This window comes from Anguilla rostrata, chromosome 2, assembly GCF_018555375.3.
Source record: "Anguilla rostrata isolate EN2019 chromosome 2, ASM1855537v3, whole genome shotgun sequence".
Lineage (NCBI taxonomy): Eukaryota > Metazoa > Chordata > Actinopteri > Anguilliformes > Anguillidae > Anguilla > Anguilla rostrata.
This window is the reverse complement of record NC_057934.1, coordinates 26,733,072-26,759,793: the sequence shown is the minus strand read 5'-3', so window position 1 is coordinate 26,759,793 and position 26,722 is coordinate 26,733,072. Positions and strand designations below refer to the sequence as shown.

At 39.1% G+C, this 26,722-nt stretch overlaps 1 protein-coding gene across 3 annotated transcripts in view; it reads right to left on the bottom strand.

Moving 5' to 3' along the window:
* Positions 1–12,879: 12,879 nt before the first annotated feature.
* LOC135247694 (integrin alpha-3-like) overlaps positions 12,880–26,722 on the bottom strand; it is a 118,747-nt gene continuing 104,904 nt past the window's right edge. For 2 of the 3 annotated variants that reach the window (XM_064321442.1, XM_064321444.1), the window contains 2 exons: positions 14,959–15,116; positions 12,880–14,505 (listed from right to left, as the gene is read on the bottom strand). In XM_064321442.1, coding sequence (XP_064177512.1) covers positions 15,006–15,116 — 111 coding nt within the window. In that variant the 3' untranslated portion in view covers positions 12,880–14,505; positions 14,959–15,005. Of the gene's footprint in view, positions 14,506–14,958; positions 15,117–22,616; positions 22,816–26,722 lie in introns of those variants that run through there. The other variant, XM_064321443.1, reaches the window with a different exon arrangement.

Here is a 26,722-nt window from a genome sequence, read left to right as displayed (position 1 = left end):
TGGCCCCGCTTGGTACACATGCACTATTCTGTGTGTTTCCGCTCTCTTTCTACTGTGAGCATTTGAGTGTTCATTCAGCGCTGTTTTCTGTTGTAATAAATGAACCATTTTAATTCGTGAATGCGACTTTCGTCTCTGACTCATAAGTGAAGCATTACACTATGTTAAATCAACATTCCGCTGTCAACGTCAATTTCATTGAATCAACGTCGAACTCCGATGTTGATTCTTCATCACTTTTGCACCCTCGGTTAATACCCAGATAGCACACATATATCTCGCCGATGTCAGCTGGAGATCATAACATCGCATTCTATTCATAACGTCTGACAAGCATCGGCCCATAGGCGGATTTCTTCAAATCTTTGTGCTCTATTTCAAAAGTCTCAGATAGGTCGGCTCACTGACTATTAAACTTTGCCGTCACCGCAACCAGCACTCTAGGAAAGAGAGGTGCCCACTCTCACCAATAACGTCCATCTACCCCACTGCTACAATATAGCCCCTTTTCCACTGTAGGGCTGAACGGTTCTGAGCACGAACAGGAACAGTTCCAATAGCGTTTCCATCTGGACGTAGGACGTAGGACGGAGTGTAGCACAGTGGGTAAGGAACTAGACTTGTAACCGAAAGGTCGCAGGTTCGATTCCCGGGTAGGACACTGCCGTTGCACCCTTGAGCAAGGTACTTAACCGAAAGGACACAATGAAAAAAGTTGTGTAAGTCGCTCTGGATAAGAGCGTCTGCTAAATGCCTGTAATGTAATGTAAAAACGGTTTGGCGCGGAACGCTTACACACCATGCCCAGCATGATATTCAGCAGAACCGTTTGGGTGGGTGGGCTTAATGACATAGGTATTCACTGATTGGTTTCACATTACGTCAGTTTTGTGACTCCGCATCCGGTCTCTTAATGTCCTCTTCTGTAAGCTAGGTCGGTAGAGAAGCTAATATAAATAAAAATACCCGAAACTGTGTCATGGTCAGTAAAGGATACGTAAGGAATAAACCACGACGGGCTGTCCTGTTATTGGAAAATAATGTACGACGGGGGTGGTGATGCGGCCGAGGTGAAGCCGAGGGTTGCTTAACCACCACCGAAGTACATTATTTTCCAATAACGGGACAGTCCGGAGGGGTTTATTCCACTTATACACCGGGTTACCAACAATGACTATGTATGGCTACTTTTATATTTATTGATTTTTATCGAATTAATCAGCTGTAAGTGAAATATTCTTCCGCGGCCGTTTTGGCATATTATTTTACCGTTGTCAAGGAAAACTGTAGTTGGTAGTTCTATTTGGACCGTTGTTATGCAAAAACTCTGGTTAGTAGTTCTATTTGCACCGTTGTTAAGCAAAAACCTCTGGTCGTTAATTCTATGAAACCAACGATTCCAACGACAAGAAAAAGTAGTTCCTTCTTGATTTATACCATACAATTAGCACCAATTTTGGTCATTTTTGTCATTACATTATTTTTAAAAACTGCATGAAACCATAACTCAATCAAATTATTCTCCCTAGCTCTGTCTTTCTTTTTTAAAATGTTGCGATCTTGCAGTGGAGACATTGCATTTTTCGAAGACACATTGAACCAGGTTTGAATGCCAGTTAGCTTTATGATAGGTTCGCCGTCACTTGTCACCTAGCCAATATTAAAATTCTGGGTTTTAGGTCAGAATGGTCTCACAGCCGGCTTGTTGTCCCAGCTAGCTAGCTAGCTAACTATTGAATTGTATTCAAAACAGCGATTACTACAAATCGTACAAATGCGTCCCATAGCCATGAGTTAAATACGGAACGCCTATTCTACTGTCCAAATAAGGGAAGGGATGATTCCGTATTTTGCCGGATGGTTGGCATCCCTAAATGAAGCCAATAACTATAACCGTGATTCAACACTGCCATCTATTGTGAAATTGGACATTGAAAAGGGGAGGGGACATAACAACAATTCAAAATCGAAAGAATAATGTTGCTGTTTTAACTGCTTTAGAATGCTGGATTTTGTAGTGCATTGATTTTAGAACTGTTAAAAGGCCGAGGTGTCCCTTTACTGAGAAATAATTCCCCCCCTTGGACCAATCAGAATCGAGTATTCAGCCAAGCCATTGTATAAGCTAAAAAGAAAAACCAAAAACAGACCAAAATATACAGAATCCCCGTCCATATCGTCAGCCAACAAAACAGAACATAACAAAAACAAAACAGAATGGGGAGCGACGACAACAACTGGCGCACATTTATTACATACACAACGGGACGCCATCGCTGATCCACTGTGTCACTTGCTGTCGTCACTAGTTTTTCTTAGATACTTCCCAGTCCTGGTTTTACCAGCCCGAAAAAAACGGTAACCGTTCCCACGAGTCCTGAGCAGCATGGAACGACATGGAGCGACTCTGGTGACCGTTCGGCCCTACAGTGGAAATGAGGCTTATGTTTCTCCTTCGTTGTGAAGTTGGGGGATACCCCCCAGGTGAATTGAACTCTTCCACAATGCTTCATTCGGTAGGCATTTGGGGGAGTGTCAGCTACCTGCTGGAGATGACTTGTGCCAAGCTAGCCCCTTAGAAATCTTGACTCTTGTTAATGTGATATATATTTCTATATTTCTGTTTCTCTGTTCCTTGTTCTCTCTTTTCTGTGCTGGAGTTCTTTTAAGAGCTTGATGGCTTCAACATATCCAGCCTGATATTAAACTTGAATTGTGTCTCTTCATTATATCCACACACAAAATCAGGGAGCTACTGCTATAGCCCATTTTTGGTGGTCAAGCATATTGTTTTTTCATTGTCTTTTCCTTATATTCCCATCACATTTGATGTTTATTACATGTTCATTTGGTAAGTGAAATTTCAGTTTGGTCATGGATAGTGCTGTCTGAAAGATCCGACCTAAATAAATAAAATGTCGTAGTTAACAGAGGCTAGTCTGTAGAGCGGCTGGGCGGTGCAGCTTTGATTCATTGTCCAAACATCGTCTGGAGGGCATTTTCGACCAATGCCGACCTTTCGGTGACGTCTTGCCAATTAGCAAACGCTCTCCATACTACATCTTGCCAACGTAACTTCAATACATCGGGCTGACATCGGCAAGACATATGTGTGCTATCTGGGTATTGAAACAACGTTGAAATCATAACTAAAGATCAACGGGACTTCAATGGTATTTCAACCAATATTAAACTATAGCACATTACTATTAATACTTCAAAATATTGTGAAAAAATATGTCCTTCTTTATCTACAGCCAGGATAAATGTTAGGAAATATATCTATAGCCCTATATTATTAAACATTAGGCTTTATCTAATATATAAATGACAATGGACAACTTACATCAGTTAAATAAAACAAGTTTATTTAGTTTAGTTTTATTCTTTGCGAATTCACTCCTGCGCTGTCTGGCGTCCAGCCCCACCCATCCGGTCTGGAGCATAGCGGAGCCATTTTTGAACTGTCTAGGCAAAGGCAAATTCAGACTGTTCCTGCCCCATTTGCTGATCAGGGCATCTAAAACAGAAAACATAGAAGCAAAAACATAGAAGTGGCCATATTTCAACTCCTGCAGCCGGTTTTGATGAATTTTGAGTCTATTTTGAGGTTATTTACATGCTTAGTACATTGGACCTGCATTTTAAGCTGTTAAGTGTTGTCTTACTATAATCACTATCAGAAATGGATTCAACATATGCAAGTTAGCATCCGGCAGTTTCTAAATGCTGGGGACCCATACTGTACTTTTCTAACATAAAACTTTGGGGTACTCAACATTTCCGGGTTCACAATAGGGCTCTGTAGGCTGGCAAATAGACTAACACATAATTAGGGGTCCAAGCAGCGAAGCTGGTGGAACCCTATTGTTTTTGTTAGTATTATTCTTATTATTTTTCTCCGCTAAAAGTGTCTGAGGCTCAGCAACCATAAGTCCTAGAGCAACCAAATTTGGCAGGTGGGTTCCTATGGCCTCCCACTACTCAGGCACTAAAAATAAACTACGTCGGCCCGATGGTGGCGCTATAACAAAGGGTCATGCGTAAAAGGCCATAACTCCCACACCATAAGTTAGATCAACACAAAACTTAATCGACCTATGCATCTGGACGTGCTCTACAACTTTACCATTGGCACCACCTATATCCGCCATATTGTTTGCCCGCCATTTAGACTTCTTAGTTGGGGCGTGGAAGTTTTCTCCGCTAAAATGTCTGAGGCTCAGCAACCATAAGTTGCAGACCAACCAAATTTGGTAGGTGGGTTCCTATGGCCCCCCACTACTCAGTCACTACAAATCACCTATGTCGGCCGGATGGTGGCGCTATAACAAAGGGTCATACTTTAAAAGGCCATAACTCCTACACCATAAGTTAGATCAACACAAAACTTCATCGACCAATGCATCTGAATGTGCTCTGCAACTTTGCTTTTGGGAGCACCTATGTCCGCTATATTGTTTGCCCGCCTTTTGGACTTTTTTATTAGTTGGGGTGCGGAAGAGCTGGAGCTCCAAATCTAAGTGTTACGACATCTAGTAAACTTCTTTACGGCAAGCCACATCCATGGCGACACAAGTAATCCGACACCGTAGGGTCTAGTTTTTATCAGTGAGGGGAGGGTCTGATCGTCAGGGAAGGAATGGAAGACAGTGCCACCCAGAGTGCATGCTAGGATACCAAAAGTTTGTTAGTAAAAGCTTTTTTTTGAGTGGATGTATAATTACTTTTCTTGAGCATGGATCCATTTGAAGACAGTATCGGGTGAGTTCGTTTAGTCTTTGAATCTGTCATTATGCTGAGAAATAGCTAAACCATTTTATTGATAGGTTCTGAGTTTCTGTACAAACGCGTGAAAACACGCTGGTATAATGAAACAATGGCGGTAGCCTAAATACAGTCCGCTTCGTTCCGTTGCTACCATAACATAACGACCTACAGCTGCAGTTTCTCGCTGCAATTACTAATATTGAATATAAACAAAAGACGCAATTCATGCTGTAGTCTGCCAATGTCTAAATAAATAATACGGTTCATTTGATGACAATATCGGGTGAGTTCGTTTAGTCTTTAAATCCGTCATTATGCTGAGAGAAACCATATTCTCAATTTAATCTCTAAATTGACTGTAAGCTTAGGGTTGTAACTAGGTTGTTGTTTCGTAGGTGACTTAGTCTTAACTCGTCTTAACTATTGCTTGTATTGTTGCATAGACTGCGTTGTTGCTGTTCTTGTTTGTGTTAGTGTTAACCAGTTTAACCTACAGGGTCCAAGTTGAACTATACGGTTGTTCCCTGCACTTGGAACGGTACTTCTCTCTAGGGTTTTCGACACACATGTTCCTGATTATGATTAATACACTTTGTTGCACATCGCTCTGGATAAGAGCGTCTGCCAAATGCCTGTAATGTAATGTTATGTAATATTTCGTAGCAACAAGATAAACCCGACATTAGCCCTAAAATATGTCAATACAGCAGTGACAACGCTGCTCACTGAATAACGAAATAAAAGAGACAATAATTTTTTTAATTATACCATATCATTCTACAGTCAATATCTGGGACTAAACATTGAATAAATATACAATCTTACCATTGGTTTTATGCGTAGTGATGTCCCTTTTGCGAATGAGTGGTCATATATTGTCTTGGACAATCCGTTTGCGAAATATACGCGCATCTGTGACGCCTGTGTCGGCTATCTTCAGTAATAGCTGTGCGTAATACCACACCTGTTGCTTACGGCGTTGTCGCCCTTTTTAGTGCAATTTGGCTTGATTGACAATTCATTTATTCCGTAGGTGAGAGTATAAGCTTTCTAACGATGTATAACATGTCTGATTTTGCTTTTGGAATAACGTTTTATAGGTCAGCGTAACCGAATATTTTCTCTTCTGCCAATATCGAAATAAATAAAACGGTAGGCTACTTTGCGCGCAGCACGCAGATCGCGAGTTGATATTACGTCTTTTTTTTCGTTTTTTCTCAATGTCGTATTTATTATTTGAAATGTGCATTTATGTGTTATTATTCTATCTGTCTCTGTGGCGCTCTGAAATGTGCATTCTCTGTTAAGCTGAGCAATGGATTGGAATATGTGTCTGACGTAGTGTTGCACGGTATACCAAAACTTCAGCACTTTCTCGGTACTTAAAAAGAAAAAAAAGAAAGAAACGGTTCGGTATTAGAATATTCCGACGTTCGGTAGTTTTGAGTCAAATGTAAAAGCCAGGGAAAATTGTCTCCCGCATTACTGATTGAGAGGATGAAAAGTGTAATTTGTCAGAATCTTCGCTAGAAGGCAGTAGCAACTAAGGTTGCCAAGTGAGGTGACTTGCGCTTGTGCACTCAGCTCCTTGATACAGCGCAAGCTTTGACTCAGTTCACTTCAGTAGCAATAGGTGTTCCAATTTGGAAATATTTTATTATAGATAGATGCTGTATTGTTATTAAAATATGCTGTTTTTAAATCTATTTAAAGGTGAAAGACTGTTTTAAAGATTATTTAGTTTACAACTATTTAATTTTTGAAATATATTTAACATATTTTTCTATTGTTCAGTGTTGTAACAGTATAGGCCTATGCATATTAATATGTTGAAGAGGCTTCAACTTAAAGGTTGTTAATGAACCAGGTTGTTAGTAAACCATAAATTAGAAAATGAGGTCAACCCTTGTGGACATTACGTTTCTGATCTATTAAGGTAATTTCAGTATCGTTAGGTACCGAGTATCGAATTAGCATCGTTTAAGTTTCAAGTATCATTTCAGTATTGAGTATCGTAATACTAAACCTGGTATCAGTATCAAAGTCAAAATTTTGGTATCGTGACAACACTAGTGTGACGCCTTTTTTAGTTGCAGAAACACTGCAGCTGTGCATACACGCTGGACCATCTAAGTGTGACGACATGCCATCTAAGTGTTACGACATAGTAAAGGCCTTTACGGGAAGCGGCCAGGACATATCCATGGCGACGTAACTAAGTCATCCGACAGCGTCTCTTAGCACATAATTGGCCATAAGTCATCAATATTTTATACGATCATCATGATATTCAGTAGATATGTTGGGTGAAGGCATATGATCATGAGGACAAAGCCATTTTAAAATCGCTCCATAGGGGGCGCGATGGTGCCAATGCTTGGACCCCTCCCAACGCCGCTTGCGGCTTTAATATTGTAATTAAAGTTAGTGTCCGCGATTCTAATCCAATACACTTTCTGACAAATTCAGCGAATTGCTCCTCACGGTAACTTATCAGTTACATTAGCGAGCTGCATCTTTCAGTCTTGACATTTTGACAGTAAAACATCCCAAATATTTAATGTAATTTATAGCTACCACGAATATAATACAAAGCTACAGTAAACTAAGGTTAGCTAACTGACTAAATTAACTTAGTGTTGGTGTTTATGAAGCTGTAGAGTGAACTTATGTCTATGTCTAAATTTGACAACAATTTGACAGATGTTAACGTTTTAATGACATTTTAGCGGTGTCTAAATTATAATAATGACCATTGTGACAGGCACAAATGTATGTATGTTCGCATATAATATTTACAATGTAAATAAACTATAAACGTTTACGAATATTCAATTTGGTACAATTCATCATTAAAACATTAGATAAGTAAATGCATGCTTACCTGATATGGATTCACAAATGAGATGTGTGGGGTGCAGTAACGTTGGTCTACCACACAATGGTCTCCCGGTCAACTATAATTCGATGAATTTTCAACATCATTGTCGCCACCTGGTCAACTACAAATTGATGCTCAATCAATTATAATCAGGACAACTATAAATCAATGTTATTCCAATGTCACTGTCATCAACATTACTATACTGTCGGGTGTCATCGGTATTGTAACGATGATCCAACATTTCTTAGCATTGAGACTTCAATCTCAACCATAATGATGATTCAGATGGAAAATGTATATTTTTTCAATGTCCTCTTGCTATCTGGGATAGTTTTTGTGTTGCATGTACCAGTTATGAGAGCTAGAACATTGCCAAAATGTGGTGGAATATTGAATATTGATTTAATGTCATCTCAGCCCCATACAAGAACACATGAAATACAGTACATAAATACATACGAGAGTTCATTATTACACATTTAGGTACTGTACCACATTGTGTGACAATGTTTTTGCATTATTCTTGAATCTGATATCAATGTTTCATCTTAAACCGTCATAAGGGGCTTATTATAAGGGGCTTCATAAGGGGCTTTATAATGAGCAAAAAGCATTTTATTCATTTTTGGAGAGATTTTGGATATGTTTTTGGACACCTAGATATTTTAGACCACTGTACTGACGGAAAGCTTGTAATTCAAGCAGCTTGTAATTGAGTCAAAACATTTGATTTGTTGTGTTATACATGATTATGTTGTGATTTACAGCAATGCATAATTTAGTCATTTTAGGATAGATTTGGAGATACTGAGTACACTGCTTACTTTTTGCTTCATAGATCTTTAGTACTTTTACATCCAGAACATGTATAGTTTAACCCGCTGTATATATGGGATCTCTCAGTATTTTATTGCAAACTAAAAGAGCAAATTCACTTTTGCTTTTTTCCTGAACAATTGCCCATGTGGCACTTTATTTCTTCCTAAATTATGAAAATAGTACTCTTGGTCAATGTGACTACTCCTAAATTTTCACTGAAATCGTTTTAGAAAATTGTATGTTTATGCATCATACCTGGATTTTTGTCCTTGACCTTGTATTGCATTTTTAACTGGATATTGTGTTCACTCATTAGTAGTGTGTACCAGTTGTATTTGTCTGTTTGTATTGTTTGTGTTTATTGTTGTAACAATGTTTATGCTGCTTTCTTGGCCAGGTCACTCTTAAAAAAGAGATTTTAATCGCAATGAGACATTTATCTGGTTAAATAAAGGATATATACACTCACCGGCCACTTCATTAGGTGACAGGAGTGGCACCCGGTGTGGTCTTCTGCTGCTGTAGCCCATCTGCTTCAAGGTTTGACGTGGTGTGCGTTCAGAGATGCTCTTCTGCATACCTTGGTTGTAACGAGTGGTTATTTGAGTTACTGTTGCCTTTCTATCAGCTCAAACCAGTCTGGCCATTCTCCTCTGACCTCTGCCATCAACAAGGCATTTTCGCCGAGAGAACTGCCACTCACTGGATATTTTCTTTTTCGGACCATTCTCTGTAGACCCTAGAGATGGTTGTGCATGAAAATCCCAGTAGATCAGCAGTTTCTGAAATACTCAAACAAGCCCGTCTGGCACCAACAACCATGCCACATTCAAAGTCACTTAAATCACCTTTCTGATGCTTGGTTTGAACTTCAGCAGATCGTCTTGACCATGTCTACATGCCTAAATGCATTGAGTTGCTGTCACGTGATTGACTGATTAGATATTTGTGTTAACGGGTGCAGTTCGCAGTTGAACAGGTGGCCCTAATGAAGTGGCTGGTGAGTTTATATATATACATCTTTTATTTGACACGCCACTAGACTCCAATGTTAGGACAGGTTTTTCGGTTTGGCAGATTATAAAAACTTATTTCTGGGTTCTTTACCCAGTTGGTAGTGCATCCCACTACACACCAGCTTTTAGGCATTTTTCTGTTGTTTGCTAGCAGACGAATGTGACAACGAGGCACCTTCACGCAATACAAAATCAATGGAGAGTGATGAATTGCTTCCCCTTCCGGTGTGGGCGGGACTTAATTGCACTCTGTCTCTATGTACTACGTCCTCCAATATGTAGCTCCAACACTGTCTGGAAATGTATAGCTGATAGCGGAAAAAAAACTTTAGCTACAAGTTACATAGCTCTGTAGGTGGTTAAATCTGCTGTTGGGGAACTCTCAAAACAGACATGCGTTATTCTGAATGTTTGGGTTGGGGGGGGGGGGTATTTTTATTCTATTCCCCAAGCTGAAGACAAACTTGGTAAAGATATGTCTGTTGTGGATAAAACTTTATGACACCTACAGTCAATGCCTTAGACCAGGGATCATCAACTCTGGCCCTCGAAGCCAAATACAGCCCTGGTTTTCTTTTCTCCCAGGTAATTAGTGCTACTGATTGGCCAGACTGTCTTCACACCTGACTCCCAGGCAAAGGGAGGGTGGAAAACCAGCAGTTCTCGGCTCTCGAGGACTGTGAGTTGCTGATCCCTGCCTTAGACAGACACAGCTACGTTTGCTCCAAGATCAGCGGCATTCTGGCTATTAATAACATTAGACAACATACCTAGTCTACTTGCCAGACAAAGGTGACCATCAAGGCATGTCCCACTGCATAATGATGGCCTCTATCTCATTCAAGTGCTTAGAATAACCACTCTGTAGAAGCACAATTATTTATAGCACATTACTAAATATGGGTTGCATTTCCAATATCATTCATTGAATGATAATGACCAGATTGAGGCAAAATACACAACACCCACAAAACAGTCTTGTGATGGAAAGTACTTCTCGATTGTCTGCTCCCATGTTCAATGTTCATATGTGCACATTAGTTACACCACCAAAATAGCACCAGTATTACAGTTAAGGGGTTTTCTGGCTGCAAACAAATTATTTGACACCAGAGATATATATATATATATATATGTAAAACAGTTGAAAATGTTTTTTATTAACACATCCCTTTTTGCTCTGCCCAATCCAAGTTGACACGAATACCTGTATTGCATCACAAAACTACCAAAACCCTGCAGGTACCAGATATATATTGTTTTCCACAATTGAAATTAGGAATTGCAATAAAGACCAGAAGCATTTGCATCAGGATAGTGACCTTAAACATGTTTTAATGGAACAGAACAATATTAAAGGACAAAAAAGGCCCTATTGCTACTATATAAGAGGTGATCATGATCATAGTCTTGGTTATATACATACACCTAAAAAAAAAAAAGAATTGGCCCCTGTACTTGCAAAAAAAGAAATCCTAGACAGTATTATAAGTCTGAAGAGGTTACTGTGTTTCTGTATATAATGGCTACAGGATTAATTAACATGAAACATACAGTAACTACAACATCACTGATTGTATGGCTCTAAAATCGGAGACTAACGCCTTGTATACACTAGCAGTTTTAGTTCCGAAACGTTTCGGAAATGTTTTAGTTGAGAGGTTTTTGCTACCTTGACCTATTCGTAGATATTACCAAAATACATTCAGTGGTTTTTGCAACCTAAGCAGTATCAAAAATTACTACCTCATTCATTCATTTGCTATTCTCTACACAGGACATTCTATAGGGAGTAGTAAACTGAGATCTCAGACACTTATGAATCATCATTTTACGACACCATTGACAGGTGTGGCTTTCCATAAATATCTTTAATTTACAGTACACTTGTCCTCAAATTTATCTCAATAAACCATAGTGAATGTGATGTGCCACAGGAGTGCACGAGCAGAGGCAAAGCATTGTATTGTGGTATTTTTTTTAGCATAAATACTGTGCATTGTACACTACATTTTCCATTGTATTAATTTTTGAGGGCACAAATTTTACAGTTGGAATTCGGACACTCAAATAAAATGGTGAAAATTCAATATAGTGCACTCTGTAGTGAATAGGGAGCAATTTTGGACACTGCTCTAATGCACTCCGCACTCTTTTGTGGTACTTGGTATGTATAGCGACATTTAGGGCGTTTTCATATTAGGTACCGTGCCTGAGTACGATTGCCCCCCCAACCCCCCCCCCCCAATCCCCCGCCGCTCAGCTTTCGCATTAGTAAGTTGTTCTGAACCTGAGTACACTTGCATCAACTACGCAACATTTGTTTATGTTGTCACTCCAGTGTAGAAAAGCGCGCCAATCACAAGATCCAAAGCCCATACAATGGAGTCGACCTTTGCACTATGCCTACTGTTATTGATATTTTGTAGACAATGTCAAGAACGACCCTCTCACCTGCCTTCCTACTTTATCAGCTATGGCTGTGCAGTTCAGAGGATGAGATCGGCGCGTGCTGTGCACATACGCAGATTTCAGAGGAGACAGGCGCCGTTGAGAAATGCATTTGTAACTCTACTTGCAGACTGCTGCTCGTGTTCGTCAATAAGGTGAGAAACAGACCAGTTGTTGACCAGAATAGTTATGATGTCCCATTCTAAATAGTAGTCCACTTCCGTGTTTTGGTACAGTAGTTTTAACACCTGATGTGAACCGTACCCGAGTACACATGAACCGTACTCGAGACCACCTTTTCAAGTGTGCCCGGGTACAGTACACAGTGTTCACACTAATCAAACAAACTGGTCTTTGGGGTCAAGTGTACTCGGATCCGGGCCCGGATCCCTGATGTGAAAGCCTCCTTACAGTTGATAAAAACATGGGTCGATTTGTCACTTTCCAAGTGTTTGCAATACGTCCAAGTTTAATTGCGATCGGTAGCCATAATATAGAGATAAAATGATTATCATAATAACATAAAATGTTCAACTGTAAAATTAACTGTGAATGTGTTTGAAATACCTGTGGAACCCAATGTAATGAATTTAGGATAGGATACAATAGCGGACCAAACATCAGGAATATGAATTTAGTTTGGATATAATCCTTTAAAGATGTCTCTTTCATCAACATCTGCTCAGCCCTGTTACACTCAAGCTGGGCTGTGGCCCTCACAGATGGGCCAAAATGTGACAGAGCTGCCTGATCTTAAACTTGCTTTCAGTATAGTCTTGAGACTGATTACAATGACAACAACATTTCACACCTGAACACATTGACAGGAGCAAATCATATAGTATAGAGAAATAATTCTGGAAAATGTGTTTCCTGTTTCCTCTTTGAAACTCAAGTATAGTCCCCTCAGGGTTCAGAATGGCTGGTTGTTACTGTATATTTTGATCCTTTAATATTGTTCTGTTCTTATTTGTTTCAAAGCTGAGGATTATGTGTAAGAATTAGATTATTTTACGACTGATTCTCAATAGCAGTGGACAATAATAGAGGCCCTGGCTGCAGTGAATTTGAGGATAATTTAGCTACTCAACAGGCTTGGTCTGTTTATTCTAGTACTGAATTTAATTGTGCTGTTTGGATCTTCTGCATTTTATCAGGCCCCAGCGTGATCCCTATAAGCACACATCACATATCTGTGTACCATAGAAAGACTGCAACAAACACACCATTAGAACAATATGTGAACTCCTGTGAACATGACAGCCTGCAGTCAACCAAACCTGACTGGCCATGTATTCAGGAATTTACCGCCAGTCATGTTACCAACAGTCTTGGATTTTTAAAATCAGTCTGAAATAAATAGAATCATGCCTACCAATAGTATAAAAGGAGTATAGACATTAATTTACTGTGCTTCCCTGAGCCTGTCACCTCCTTGTGTTTGAGATAAGGAATGAGGATCCCTTCTCTTAGAAGACATTAACTCTTACGAGATATTAACTCAATATACACAGATGTTGCCACTGACACCAATGGTACCTCTGATACACCGGGGTTAGCAGTCCTCATGATTCCACACTGATCACATGTAGTGTACGGATACAAGAATTTACCGGAAACGGCAGATATGATTAAGGCACATTACTGATACATGTCATAGATTATTTAAGAAAATTATTCACAGAGCAGCATAGTGATGCAATAGAAAAAGGTTGACCTTACAGACAGAATTCTCAATTTTTACCTGAAAAAAGCTGTCAGTCATTTCCAAATCTGCCATTTCATCTTCAAATGGCCATTACAATTTAAATGCACTGCAATCAAAGTTTAGCACAATCATGGCACACGCATAATTTATATTTAACATAAAATCAATGGACTTATGGCTTGAAAATGTATTTGTTGTACTGCAAAGTTCTAAGCAAACTATAACCGGCACAATTAATTGCCATCATTCCTCCACAACAGTCTATCACTTCACACGAGTAACTGAGTGACTTATTATTCTATTTATATATATACATATATATATATATATATATATATATATATATATATATATATATATATATATAATTATGCTGCTGTTAGAAAATAAGTCAAGAATAGATTTTAGCAATAATTTAGAAATATATTGAAAAGCACATTAACATGCTATTACACCCCCACCAACTTCAATTCATTTTGATTGCATCAGAACTCTGCAATCCTGTTTTCTACTTCTAACAGAACTGTTTATATTGCACACAAAACAAACCATTTTGAAGAAACCAACAAAATAGTTTCTACAGACAAAAGGAATTGAATAACATAATATATACAATTCGTTCCAAGAGTGTTGTTATACAGAGCTGTGTGCCCCCACCCAGCTCCCAATCAGGTTCAGGGGCATCGGGATCAGTAGTGTTAAAGTTATGCATCTCTCCACTTGGTGACCCAGTGCTTCTTTTTTGGGTGTTCAGTCAAGAACCCTTCATTGAGCTGTTAGTGCTCCTCCTTTGATATTTTCACACCATGATACTTCGGCATTATCCTGTAGTAGCTGGCCCTCCTGAAGAAACCACACTGTTGGGCATGAGCAGACAAGAAGGTACATATCATTTGCTTGAAAACACAGAACATTATCACAATATTCATGTGATGTAAATATTACAGACATTAGCAGAGCAGAGTTTCTTGAATGGCTAGAGCCCTTATATTTCTTTTGGGAGCTCTATGAAAGAATGGTTAAGCTTGGGTTTGAGCTTAGATGTACACCATCTGGAAGTTAAACAGGAAAAAGAAAGGTTAATGAAGTGAAAATAAATGCAGTACCCAGCATGGAAAAAGAACAATCGCATATGAGAAAAGATATATGAAAGGATAAAAGTATAAATCTAAATAAATGAAGATTAAGTCAAAAGATAAGAGAATGATGGGAGAGCAATCAGAAAGATCAGCAAACGAGAAGCTGAAAGAAAGAGGAGATAACTGAATCTTGGGAGAGAACAAGTTTTTCCCTCATGGCAGCCATATTACCAAGGAGCTCTTAGGAAGTATGCCACTGGACCCAGGGGCCTCCCCAATCAGTAGTCCTCTGTTAGCTTTTCAGTCTCAGAGGGCTGGATTTTCATCTCAGCTTTCTGTGCCTTGGCCTCATACATCTCTCTCCTGCTTGCCCGCCTGAAGAAACCACACTGTGGAAGCAGGACCAAGAAGCAGTTAGACAAAGCTAAATAATTGTGCTGAGATAAGTCTGCAAAAATTACTCCTATACAACAATTGTGGCAAGTACAATAAAATTTAATGTAACCAATTTACTAGAAATTAACAAAATGTCAGAACAGAAAAATAGAATTTAAACAATAGGATTCCAATAAAGAATTTACTGGAGATTAGCAGGTTTCTGCTATCAACACCTTTTATATTTAGTTCAGAGTGATGTTCCCTCCGATTCAGAAGGGCTCTCAAGCCAATAGGCCAAGTTTAGAATTACAGTAATTTGTATTACTATTATGCAAAATTTTATTTGCATGCTGCAGGATTTAGCACATTTTAAACTTTCTTTATATACAAAATTGTCTTTCTAACAGAAGCATACTCTGAACACATTAGTCAAAGTTTCATGCAAAATTTCAAGAGTTCAAATGCAAAATAGCAATAAATGTAACCTGGCATATTGTAACGGTCAAATTTATTTTGTGAGAAGGGGAATCCAGCAATGTTAATTTACTGTCCAAAACAATCTTGGCAATAGTTATGATTGTTTCAATATTGAGAAATGCAATGAACTGCATAGCGCCACCAAGTGGTCAATCAGGGCAAACAGTATCATCAAAATTGAAGAGGCCAAAAACCCAGAAATAAATAACACATCAGAACACAGAATGAGAGGACTTCAACTCAGCAAAAACAATTGGATTTAAATTCAAGCAGCTTTCCTGCTTGGACACCTAGTTTTGTCTAGTTTTCACATTTGGTAAGCTATCAACCAGACCTGGGTTAAATACGTATTTGTTTTGGATTCAAATACTTTTCTGTGCTCTACTGATCTTGACTGGTGTAGCTGAGCCTGCCAATATGACCAGAAGGCAGGGTTAGCACTTTTTGATTTAATTGATTCCAATACACCAGACAACATCAGTAAAGTGTAGAAAAGTATTTGAATCCAAAATAAATACGTATTTGACCCAGGTCTGCTATCAACGCCATTTAGTTTTGTTCAGACAGATGTGCCCTATGATTCAGTATAGGTTCTATCCATCCATCATCTACTCCTGCTTATCTTGGGTAGGGTTCTGGAACCTATCTCAGAATGCATTGGGCAAGAGGCAGGAATACACCCTGGACAGGCCGCCAATCTATCGCAGGGCACCCTCACCATTCACTCACACACTCATACTATGGGCAATTTAGAGTCTCCAATTAGCCTACCTGCATGTCTTTGGACTGTGGAGTACCAGAGTACCCAGAGGAAACATACACAAACACAGGGAGAACATGCAAACACCACAAAGGCCCAGGGCGGTTTCGATCCCAGGACCTTCTTGCTGGGAGGTGGCAGTGCTACCCACTGCAGACCTCAGTATAGGTTTCAATCCAATAAACTAAGTCTTGAATTAAAGGGGAACTGCACCCAAATATATTTTCCCCAATATTTAATCCCTCCAAGAAATCGTGATCTTGCGATCGCAATAATGAATACAAATTCAACCAAACTTCACAATATTTGCAGGGGCTTGCAATTTTGCAAAACTCCCGCAATTTCTCCCCATTAAATGTCCAAATCCAGAGCCGTATAAAGAGCCGTATATAAGCGTTAATGCATATAAAAAATATGTAGCAAAATGCGTCTGTAGGGTCATAAAGAAATGCATGACAAAATGGTTAGGGAAAGTAATCATAAGTACTTATCTGCCACAGGAGTCTTCAATAACGTTGAATGGTTGTAAGAGATTGCACATGTTTTTGTGCATACAGAATTACATGAGTTTTATGCACCCTTACAGTTAGGGTAAGAGATTTCACTTTGTTTTTGTGCATACAGTATGTGTTGAATTAATATTATTTTAAAAGCATTTAAAGCACTTATTTTTACAGACGATGTAGCCTATGTATTCTATATTGCAGTCACAGACTGTCTGTTTTGTAAAGCTACGCCACTTTTATGACGTAAAATTTTCTGTAACTTTGAGCCCATGGTTCTTTATGTTCAGAAAATAAAAAAAGATGATAACTAAAATATTTCCAGCTATTTCTGTGATGTGCAGTATGCTTAATATCATAGGAAGTGATTACATATGACTCTTTCTTCATTAGGTAGTAGTTTAAAAATTTGCAAAAATTGCAACATTTCCTCGATTTGAAATGTTTGTCAATTTCTGCAATTTTACCACAAAAAAATAACATAACTTCACAAATTGCATCGCAATTTTTGAGAAAAGCCGCTGCAAAATCAAGCATTTTCGATCGCAACAATATGAATATGAATGTTTTCTAGATAGAGCCATTCCAAATCTCTCAAAAGCAATATTCTTCAGCCTTCTGTTGTTACTTCAACAGTCACAATGCACTGCTCTACAACTTTATTTGTTGCGTGTTGAGAGGTGGGTGTGGGCATGCGCATATTAAAATAATTTTTGTCATATCAACACTGCTGTTTAGGATGTTTTGTGCTATTCACCTTCAGCCAGAAAAACTACTTTTGTGCTATTGAGAAATGCAGAAAAATTTGCCTAATTTTGATACCAATACTTTTAATACTTTCCTGTGCAACATCAGTAGGATTTTACCATACCTGACTATGCACTCCACCCAACTACTTGTCCAGGCTATGGTGACATCCCGTCTTGACAACTGCAACTACCTCCTTGCAAGCCAGCCAGCCTGTGCCGTAGAGCCACAACAGATTATTCAGAATGCTGCTGCTCCACTTCAACCTTCTCAGGTCACTCCCAAGTTGAGGTCACTCCACTGGTTACCAGTCCCTGCCAGGATCAGGTTCAAAGTCCTGACCCTTGCCTACACTGCAGCCAACAGGACGGCCCCCGCCTACTTACAGGACATGATTCAATCCTACACGCCAGCTCAACCACTCCACTCTACGGCAGCAGGACAACTTGCACCCCCTGCCATCCAAATGGATGGTTCTCTTTCATCCCTACCACAGAGTTTCTCCACCCTAGCTCCCCATTGGTGGAATGAGCTCCCTGTTCCTCTATGACCATTCAGTCATTGCCCATCTTCTGCCATGGTCTGAAGACTCATCCCTTTAGACTACACCTGAACTAATTATCACCACTCTGCAGGGCACTCCCAATCTGGGATCATTTCATGCTACACATGTACCTCATATGCCACTTTAATGTTACATGTATCTCCATTCAGCACTTATTGTACTTTGCATCATATCTTGATATTGTAGCTTGTCATGCCTCCTAGTTTGACTTAGCATAGGTTAGGTCAGAGTAATGTTGACAGGGTGAACTGGACTTAATGTGTTCATGGCTATGAATAACTGTTACAAATTGAGTATTGTACCTTATCGGACCTGTGTTTTGTAGTTGTTCCAATGACCTTCGGTATGCCCTTATTGTACATCGCTATTTGGATATTTGGCAGATGGATTTATATCTTCCAAATAAATGTAATGTAATGTCAGGCCTAGATTTTGCAAGTTTGAATTCATGACTTATAGACTGTGCTTTGTGACCTAATTTTGTGAACTAGTCTGGAGCTCTTTGGCCTATAGTCAGCATGTTAGGCTCGAAAGAATCTCACGCTGTTGTATTCTGGACTATTGAGTCTGTTAGCACAGAAACAAATTTCTTTGTATGTACTTCTGATACTGGACGAAGCCAGATGTTTTTTTCAAATCATATCCCAAGATGTATATAGTGCCAGGATAAAAGTTGAGTGTGAATAAAGCAGTATAATCTGACATGTTACCCCACAAAAAATATTTTATTATTACCTATTCCCTCTTTTTGGCTAAGCCCTGTATTAGTCAAAATATGTCCTTTTGGAGATCCTCTATGTACAAAACATGTGCATTATGGTTACGTATCACACACACACTAAATTCACTAAAACCAGTCGGTTTTACCTTGCTGTACACTCTGACCCACACTCAGCTGCCGGGCTACTGTAAATCAGGCTTGTAAGTTGTAAATAGGCTGCTTTGATCTGCATATTTAAACGGTGGCTGCATAAAATGAGGCAGAGCCACACAGCACTCCTTTTATTAATTATGAAAGCTTACAAAAAATATTTCACAGGGAAGTGCGAAGTTAGGGAACTCTTGCCTTTCACCAACTGCCTCACATGCAGACAGACACACACACACACACACACATATATATGTCAGCAGGCAGTGATCTCTACAATAACCGTTGATTTGACTGCGTTTACCTCTCACCTTAGACCTGTCCAGTGTGGAAAAAACCAGCCAGGCCAGGGGTTTCCTCCCACTGGTGTAGCTTGTTGCGTCAAAGAGGTTCGTAAATCTCCTGATCACAACAGGATGAGAGCCCACAAGGAGGAAAATTTGAACTACTTCCAAAAATGATAAATGATTTACAATAATATATCACCCTTTATCACGATCACAGTGTCCTTTCTGTAAGCATTTGCTCTGACAAACAATCGATGAAGCATGCACTAAGCTGCCACTGATGCAGCATACCAAGCAGGGGTAAAAGTCATGATGGGTAGATCATACAGATGGTTGATTTTTTTCAGGTTGTAGTTTGCTTTTAGGTAATTTACTCAGCACTGGAATGTCTAATTGAGATCATTTTTTCACTGTTTGTAAGGTAAGAAGTTGTTTTTTTTTTTTTAAAAAACAGCACTTTTTGTGTTTGAAAATTCTATTTATGTAAAAACTTTTTTTTTAATCTCCCGCCACCATCCCCTTCCTTGGGGGCCAACTTTATTTTTATTTAAAATTATAATTTACTAAATTTGATAAAGTCTCAGAGAGGGAAGGGTACAACAAAAACCAAAATAAGCAAACTGTGATGAAACAAAACAAATAACAAGCACGGAACCGTTCAGACCCACGGCGCAACTTGAATTCTGACTGACATAGCCAGGGCAATATTATCACTGGAGACTTGATACCGCCTTATAACTTCAAAGTCCCAGGTGATTTGTGAATGGTTGAAATGGATTTTGAAAAGAGACACTTCATGCTACAAGCATGATAACGGCAATGACTCTGCTGTGAAGTTTAGGTAGCAAACAACAAGGCTGAATCCTTTTGATGGAATGTACATAGAAACTACGCGGTCAGATCGCGTAGTTTCACTCACTGTGGCCAAGCGGAATCGATAACGTTTCAGAAAATATATAACATTAAAAGACTTAATTCAATGTTCTACTGGGAGTTTAGCCATTTATTGAGGGTGTGACAGAAAATTTTGGTGGCGCTCACTGTAAGCGAAAGTTTTTCACATTTTCGCAGTATATTTTTATGGGCTAGTGCTGTCAGATTGTGCTAGCTACTTTACATGAACCTTGTATGGCGATCAATAAAGGCTAACAGCACAGTAGCAGTTACTGCTTGTCACTTGTACGACCACTGAAATGAACAAAACCCTCCGTACTATATAGGTAGCTAGATATGGCACGTCGTCACCTCTGTAACGTTATTTGTTGTCCTCCGTGTGTCCATACATCTGTATCGGTGGTTGTAGCTGTGTGTCCTTAGCTCCTACTAATGCGTGCAGGATAGCATCTGTACGCGCTAACTAGGTTAACTAAAGTAGGCGACGTAGCGCTAACAGGTAGCTAAAGTGCCAACACATGTTAGGGTGAGCTAAAGTAACGTTAGGCGATGAAGCTGTGCTTAAAAATGTCGTGCCATACCACCTGCGGAACGGCACAACATTTTTAAGCACAGCTTTATCGCCGAACGTTACTTTAGCTAACCCTAACATGTTCACGTTTCGCCTACTCCGACTAAAGGAAGCACCACCTTTGAGGAACATTAACATAAATCAAGACAGAACATATTGTATTATACTGTAACTACAATATTGGTGAAATGGTTGAAATATTGAAATGACTTGATGTGGTATATTGGGAATGGGGAGGCGCATGCAGGGGGGTCAGCTCTCAAGATTTTGCAGGAAGGGTACTCAGGTGTTACAGAAGAATTGGATGTTTTCTTTATGTGTTGCTGTAAGTTTTTTATAGGGCTGAGTGTTCTGTTAATAAATTGAGCCAATGGGTTATGGACAGCTCTGTCTTGTAATGAGTGCTGATAGATCCAGTTGAGTAATATAACATTTTTAGCAATAGTTAGTGATATGAGTATGAACATTCTATATACAGGGGATGTCTAAGTTGTGGAAGGCTCACCCAGCATTGAGCTGGATGGGCTGATAGGGATGCTGATGCCAAGGATCACTGATGGCTTGCTCATGACCTCTGACCAGAATGATTGGATGTATGGGCAAAGCCAGATTGCATGAAAGTAATTACCTGTTGTGTTTGGGTAGCGTGAGCACATGTTGCCGTCTGCATATCCCTTAAGATGTAGTTTATGGTTAGTGATGTGAGCTTAATGTAGGATCGTGTACTGTACAAGTTCAGTCTTTGAGTTGCTGGTTATAGAGAATGTGTTATTGCATATGGTTTGCCATTGAGTGTCAGAGTATTGTATATTAAGATATGATATCCATTTGTCTATTGGTATTGACATGGTTTTATCTAGTGAGAGGAGAAATTTATAGATTTGAGAGGTTTTTGAGGGTTATGATATAGCTGAGTTTTGTGTAAAGGAGTGGAATGGGCCTGTAAAAGTTGTGGTATCAATTTTACTCTTCATCGCTTCTTTAATTTAGAGATATTCAAAGTAGCAATTGCCTGGAATATTGTATCTATTTTGTAGGAGGTTGAAGGTCATGAGAAAGTCATGACTGAAAAGATGTTCCAAGCTGGTTATTCCTTTCTGTTTTCATATTGGGAATATGAATGGTTTCTGATTGATTTGGAACATGAGGTTGAGCCAGATTACATTACAGGCATTTAGCAGACGCTCTTATCCAGAGCGACTTACACACGACTTTTACATTGTATCCATTTATACAGCTGGATATATACTGAAGAAATTTTGGTTAAGTACCTTGCTCAAGGGTACAACGGCAGTGTCCTACCCGGGAATCGAACCTGCGACCTTTCGGTTACAAGTCTAGTTCCTTACCCACTGTGCTACACTCCGTCCTTTTGGTGTGGAAGCAGAGGGGGCAGGGGAAGAGTGGATTTCATTTGCTTTCCACCAGGCTGTATGTGTACTGATGGTACTGGCTTGAAAACAGCTGTGATTTTTAATGGATTTATCAATGATAGATATATCCTCAATGAGCAGTTCAGTGGTTATTGATCTGTATCTAGCCATCATTGGTTTTCTTCATTCGTCCAGTCTTGTATGTACTGTAGTTGGGTGAAGAGTAAATTACTGTAAAAAAGTGGTCCTCCAAGTGATTTGGGTTTTTGTAGGGTAGACAGTCTGATTTGTGGAATCTTGTTTTTCCAGTAAAATTTATTGACTCCAGTTGAGAGAGGAGAACAAGCTTGGAGGGTACAGAGGTTATGGAGATAATTGATTTTTGGAAGGTTATTTATCTTGACTGTTGATATTTAACCTATTAGAGTTATTGGCAGTTCCATATTTCCAAATCTTCTTTTATAGTATGTAATGGGGGGAAACTGAGTTAGAAGAGTTTGTTTAAATTTTGTGAGACATGATTCCGAGGTACTTGATACTTGAGGTTGTCCACTTGAATGGCAGATCCCTGACCTCAGTATCCAGGTTGATTTCGTTAAGAGGCAGAATCTTGGAGTTGGACCAGTTGATGGAGTAACCAGATACCATGTTGATCAGACTATGGACTGACAGAAGGGAGGATGAAAGGCTTGTTATGTATAGCAGTATAGTATCAACACATAGATTGGATAGATGATGGTATGATTTGGTCTATATTCCTGTTATATTGTTATTTTGTCTGATGGATGCTGCAAGGGGTTCTATGAAAAGTGCAAATAGTACTGGTGATAGTGGGCATCCTTGTCTGATACCTCTGCAGTTGGGAGGGTTTAGAAATTTGTCCATTGGTAATTATTGATGCATTGGGGGAGTTGTGAAGTATTTTATTCAGTTGATGAAATATGGGCCGGATCTAAAATGTTTGAAGAGAAAGGACCAACTTGCCCTGTCAAACACCTTATCAGCATTAGAGATGCAATGATTAATGGTGAGTTACTGTTTTTGATATGATTTGATAGGGTGGTATTTTTTGATAGATAAAATCAAATTAAATCAAACAGTCTCTGCATACTTTCTGAGGAATGCCTCTCTTTGATGAAGCCTGTCTGGTCTGTATGTACCAGTGATGATATTACCGATTCTAAGCAAGTTGATAATTCTTTACATATAATTTTAATGTCTGAACTGATGAGTGATAATGATAGCTAAAATGTAGGGTAGGGTCTTTGTTTTGTTTTAGCATTCGTTAATGAGAGCAGTATTCTTGTGTGATGGGATAGATGAATTGGAGAGAATTTCTATTATCAGGGGTGCAAGAAGTGGCCAAAATTGTTATAAAATTACACTAGATATCCATTAGCTCCTGGTGATTTATTATTTGACATATGAAAAAGTGCTTTTCTAAGAGTGATTGGTTTTTCTCAGCAGTCAGAATGAGCTTTGGATAGTTTTGGTAGGGAGACATTCCTCAGAAAAGTGCCAGAATTTCATAGTGAGGCCTTGTGGTCCGGCGTGCAAAGCTTTGAATAGAACAATATTAATACATCATTGATCTAAGCTGGATTTTGTGTAGTATTGCCAGGTGTATCCTGAATTTAAAGGATTCATGATTTTTTTGTGTTTTGTTTTAAAGTCACCACCCAATATGATGTGGAAGATTGAAAAGTTGGCAGTTCTGAAAAGAGAGTGAAAAATGGGAGTAATCTATATTTGGGCCATAAACATGTTGTCATTGCTGATGGTTCCATTGTTTATAATATAGTTGCCTTCTGGGTCTGTAATAATAGTTCTATGACAGTATGGGATATTTTTACAAATCAAGATGCAAACACTACGTTTGTTGTAAGTGGAATGATAGGCCCAGTGAATCCACCTGACTTTGAGTTTCCTCCTCTGTTCAATGGGTTTCCTGCAGATGTCAAATTTAATTTAATAAAGATTGATCAATATTTTTTTCCTTTTTGCAGTGGAACTGATCCCTCTCACATTTCAAGAAGTGAATTTTCCTATGAGAGTAATTAAAGTAATGTTAATGTTAAGACAATGTGATGTTGAATTGTACAATTTGCACCAATAATAAACGTGGAGGGAGAACAAAAGTAGGGGGACAGACAGACAGAACATTACACATCAAACAAAAAAGCAGCAGGGGCATTTGGCGTAGACCTTGTGGGGGGTGGGGGAAAGGGATCCCATGGACAGGGACATCCTAAGAGGGCAGCTTGGTAGGAATGGGCAGTGAGGTAGCATTGGAGAGGGTAGGGACTTTGTGGTTGAACGTTTGGTGAGAGATCAATGTAAATATCAAAAGCTGTGAATATTGTATCATGGAAGGGACTGTTATACAAAAAGAAAAGCTGAGGAAAATAATAATAATAATAATAATAATAATAATAATAATAATAGATGTGGATATATATAAAGATGGAACAATGGGAACAATGATATATTTAAGTAAATAGAAATGACTGATTTCAAATGCTCCTGAAGATGCTTTCAGCTCAACGAAAATCATGCATTGACTTTTGCTTAGGCCTCAGAGGGAGATGTTGGCAATGTCAATACCATCACTGTAGTATTGACTTGTTGTGGACAATTATTGGATTATAAAATACCGTAATCATCAACCTGGGGTGTCAATTTCAGCTCTCCTTTGGGTTTTATTAATTGTACTGATCGAGAGATGTTTTTTCCAAGTGCGACAAGTGTAAGCATTACAACGGTGCACTGGTCCTTGAAACAATGACAGATAAAAGGAATTATTTAGCCACACAAGCCCTCTAGCGGCCAAGATGCTGGTGTCCCGAGATTGCTCAACTCAGACATTCATTGCTCCTGCTACCATTCTACAAGTGCAAACAACAAGCAGCGTGTTATGACATATACAGAGTTTCTAAGTGCCACCGTTGGAACGTACTTCACCCATTAACAAGCGCCTCCATTTGCAACTATATAAACTATAATGAAAAACTAACAAGAGGCCAACAACAGGCCAAAAGCATGCCAAAACAGCAGTGAAAAATGCTTCTCACATAATAGCTAAATAAACAAGTGAAATTATTGTGTAATTATACCACGGCATTCTACTATTAATGTTAGCCACAACGTATGGAATGAGTACACAACCCTACCATTGGTTTTACATATACAGATGTCCCTTTCAAGATTCAGTGGTCATTTATTGTCTTGGACAATCCAGGAAAAGACACGTACCCGGCCAGGCATAATTGTTGTTTTACTTCAATTTTTGGAAAATACTATTCAACTTTGCAGCCTGGCTAAGGCATATCTTTGCCTGGCTGATATGGATTTGGGGAGTCAAAAGAGGAGTGTGAGGGAGTGATGTAATTTTGACCTTTAATTATAGTGCCACCATGTGGGCTATTGGGGACATATTACATATGTGGGTGCCCTACATAATTATGAAACTTTTTGCCAAGTCTGGCATATACCATCACATGGTAAATTGTGTGAACTTGAGGAAAACAACAGTAATAGACTCAGAGGAAAATAATAGCGGATAAAGATATCATTACTTTGGATTAAAAGTGTCAGCCAAATAAATGTAATGTAATGTAAAGCCCTTTAGACTTTAAACACTAATAAAGCCCTTCAGACTTGCACCACTAAAAGCTAGGAAAAAAATTGAGGTTTAGCCCTATGAGCATAAACAATAGACATCATTCCAAAAAGGGGACTGCTCTCCCTCAATATTTAAGTGTTCACTAGCTAACCATTCACAATAAATGATATGTGGACAGTGTGAACGTGCCATCCTGCTAGCCTCACCTCCAAAACCCATTCCACCTGTTTTCTACTAAAATGCCCATTCTGTCATAAAATCCATTCAATGTTTTCTCTCCCTCCTATGCCTTACTGCCATTGCTTTAATCAGGCTAATGCTACATGCACCGTGTTTTAGCCAATCTCCCTAGCAGAGCTTTTGTGTGAATTCACGTTAACTTATGTCAAGTTAATTTTGTGCCAATAGGGCTTCAGAGGTCAAGCATAACCACATTTTACTCACCTATTTGCTACTGCATACTGATGATGTGCATAGTATTTTGTGAGGATGGGATTCTGTGGTCAGGAGTTACACCTTTTCATATGAAATGTATTTTTAAAAATTAATTTTATATAATGTGATGCTCAATGTGGGGCTGCACATGTTCAGTTCCCGCTCTAATCTGGAATGTCCAATTATCTGCAACTGCAACCATGTTCATGTATGAACCCCACTGCAGATTCTGGACTATAGACAACCACAACTCTCTTTTGAAACATGTGGAGGCACCACCTGCTTCTTTTCACACTGCAGCCTAAAACCAAGCTCAAAAAAAGTGTTTGAGGAAGACTTTCATATGCAGTCCATGAGCACCTGATTGACCAGCAGGGGTCATTGTAGAGCGATGAAATGCAGACCTCTAACTGAAGGAACCATCCGAAACATTTGACAACGCAATTGGCCTATTGCCCTATGGAGCTACTGATCTCATCCCTTGAGAGAACGTGGTTATGCAGAATTTTAAAAAT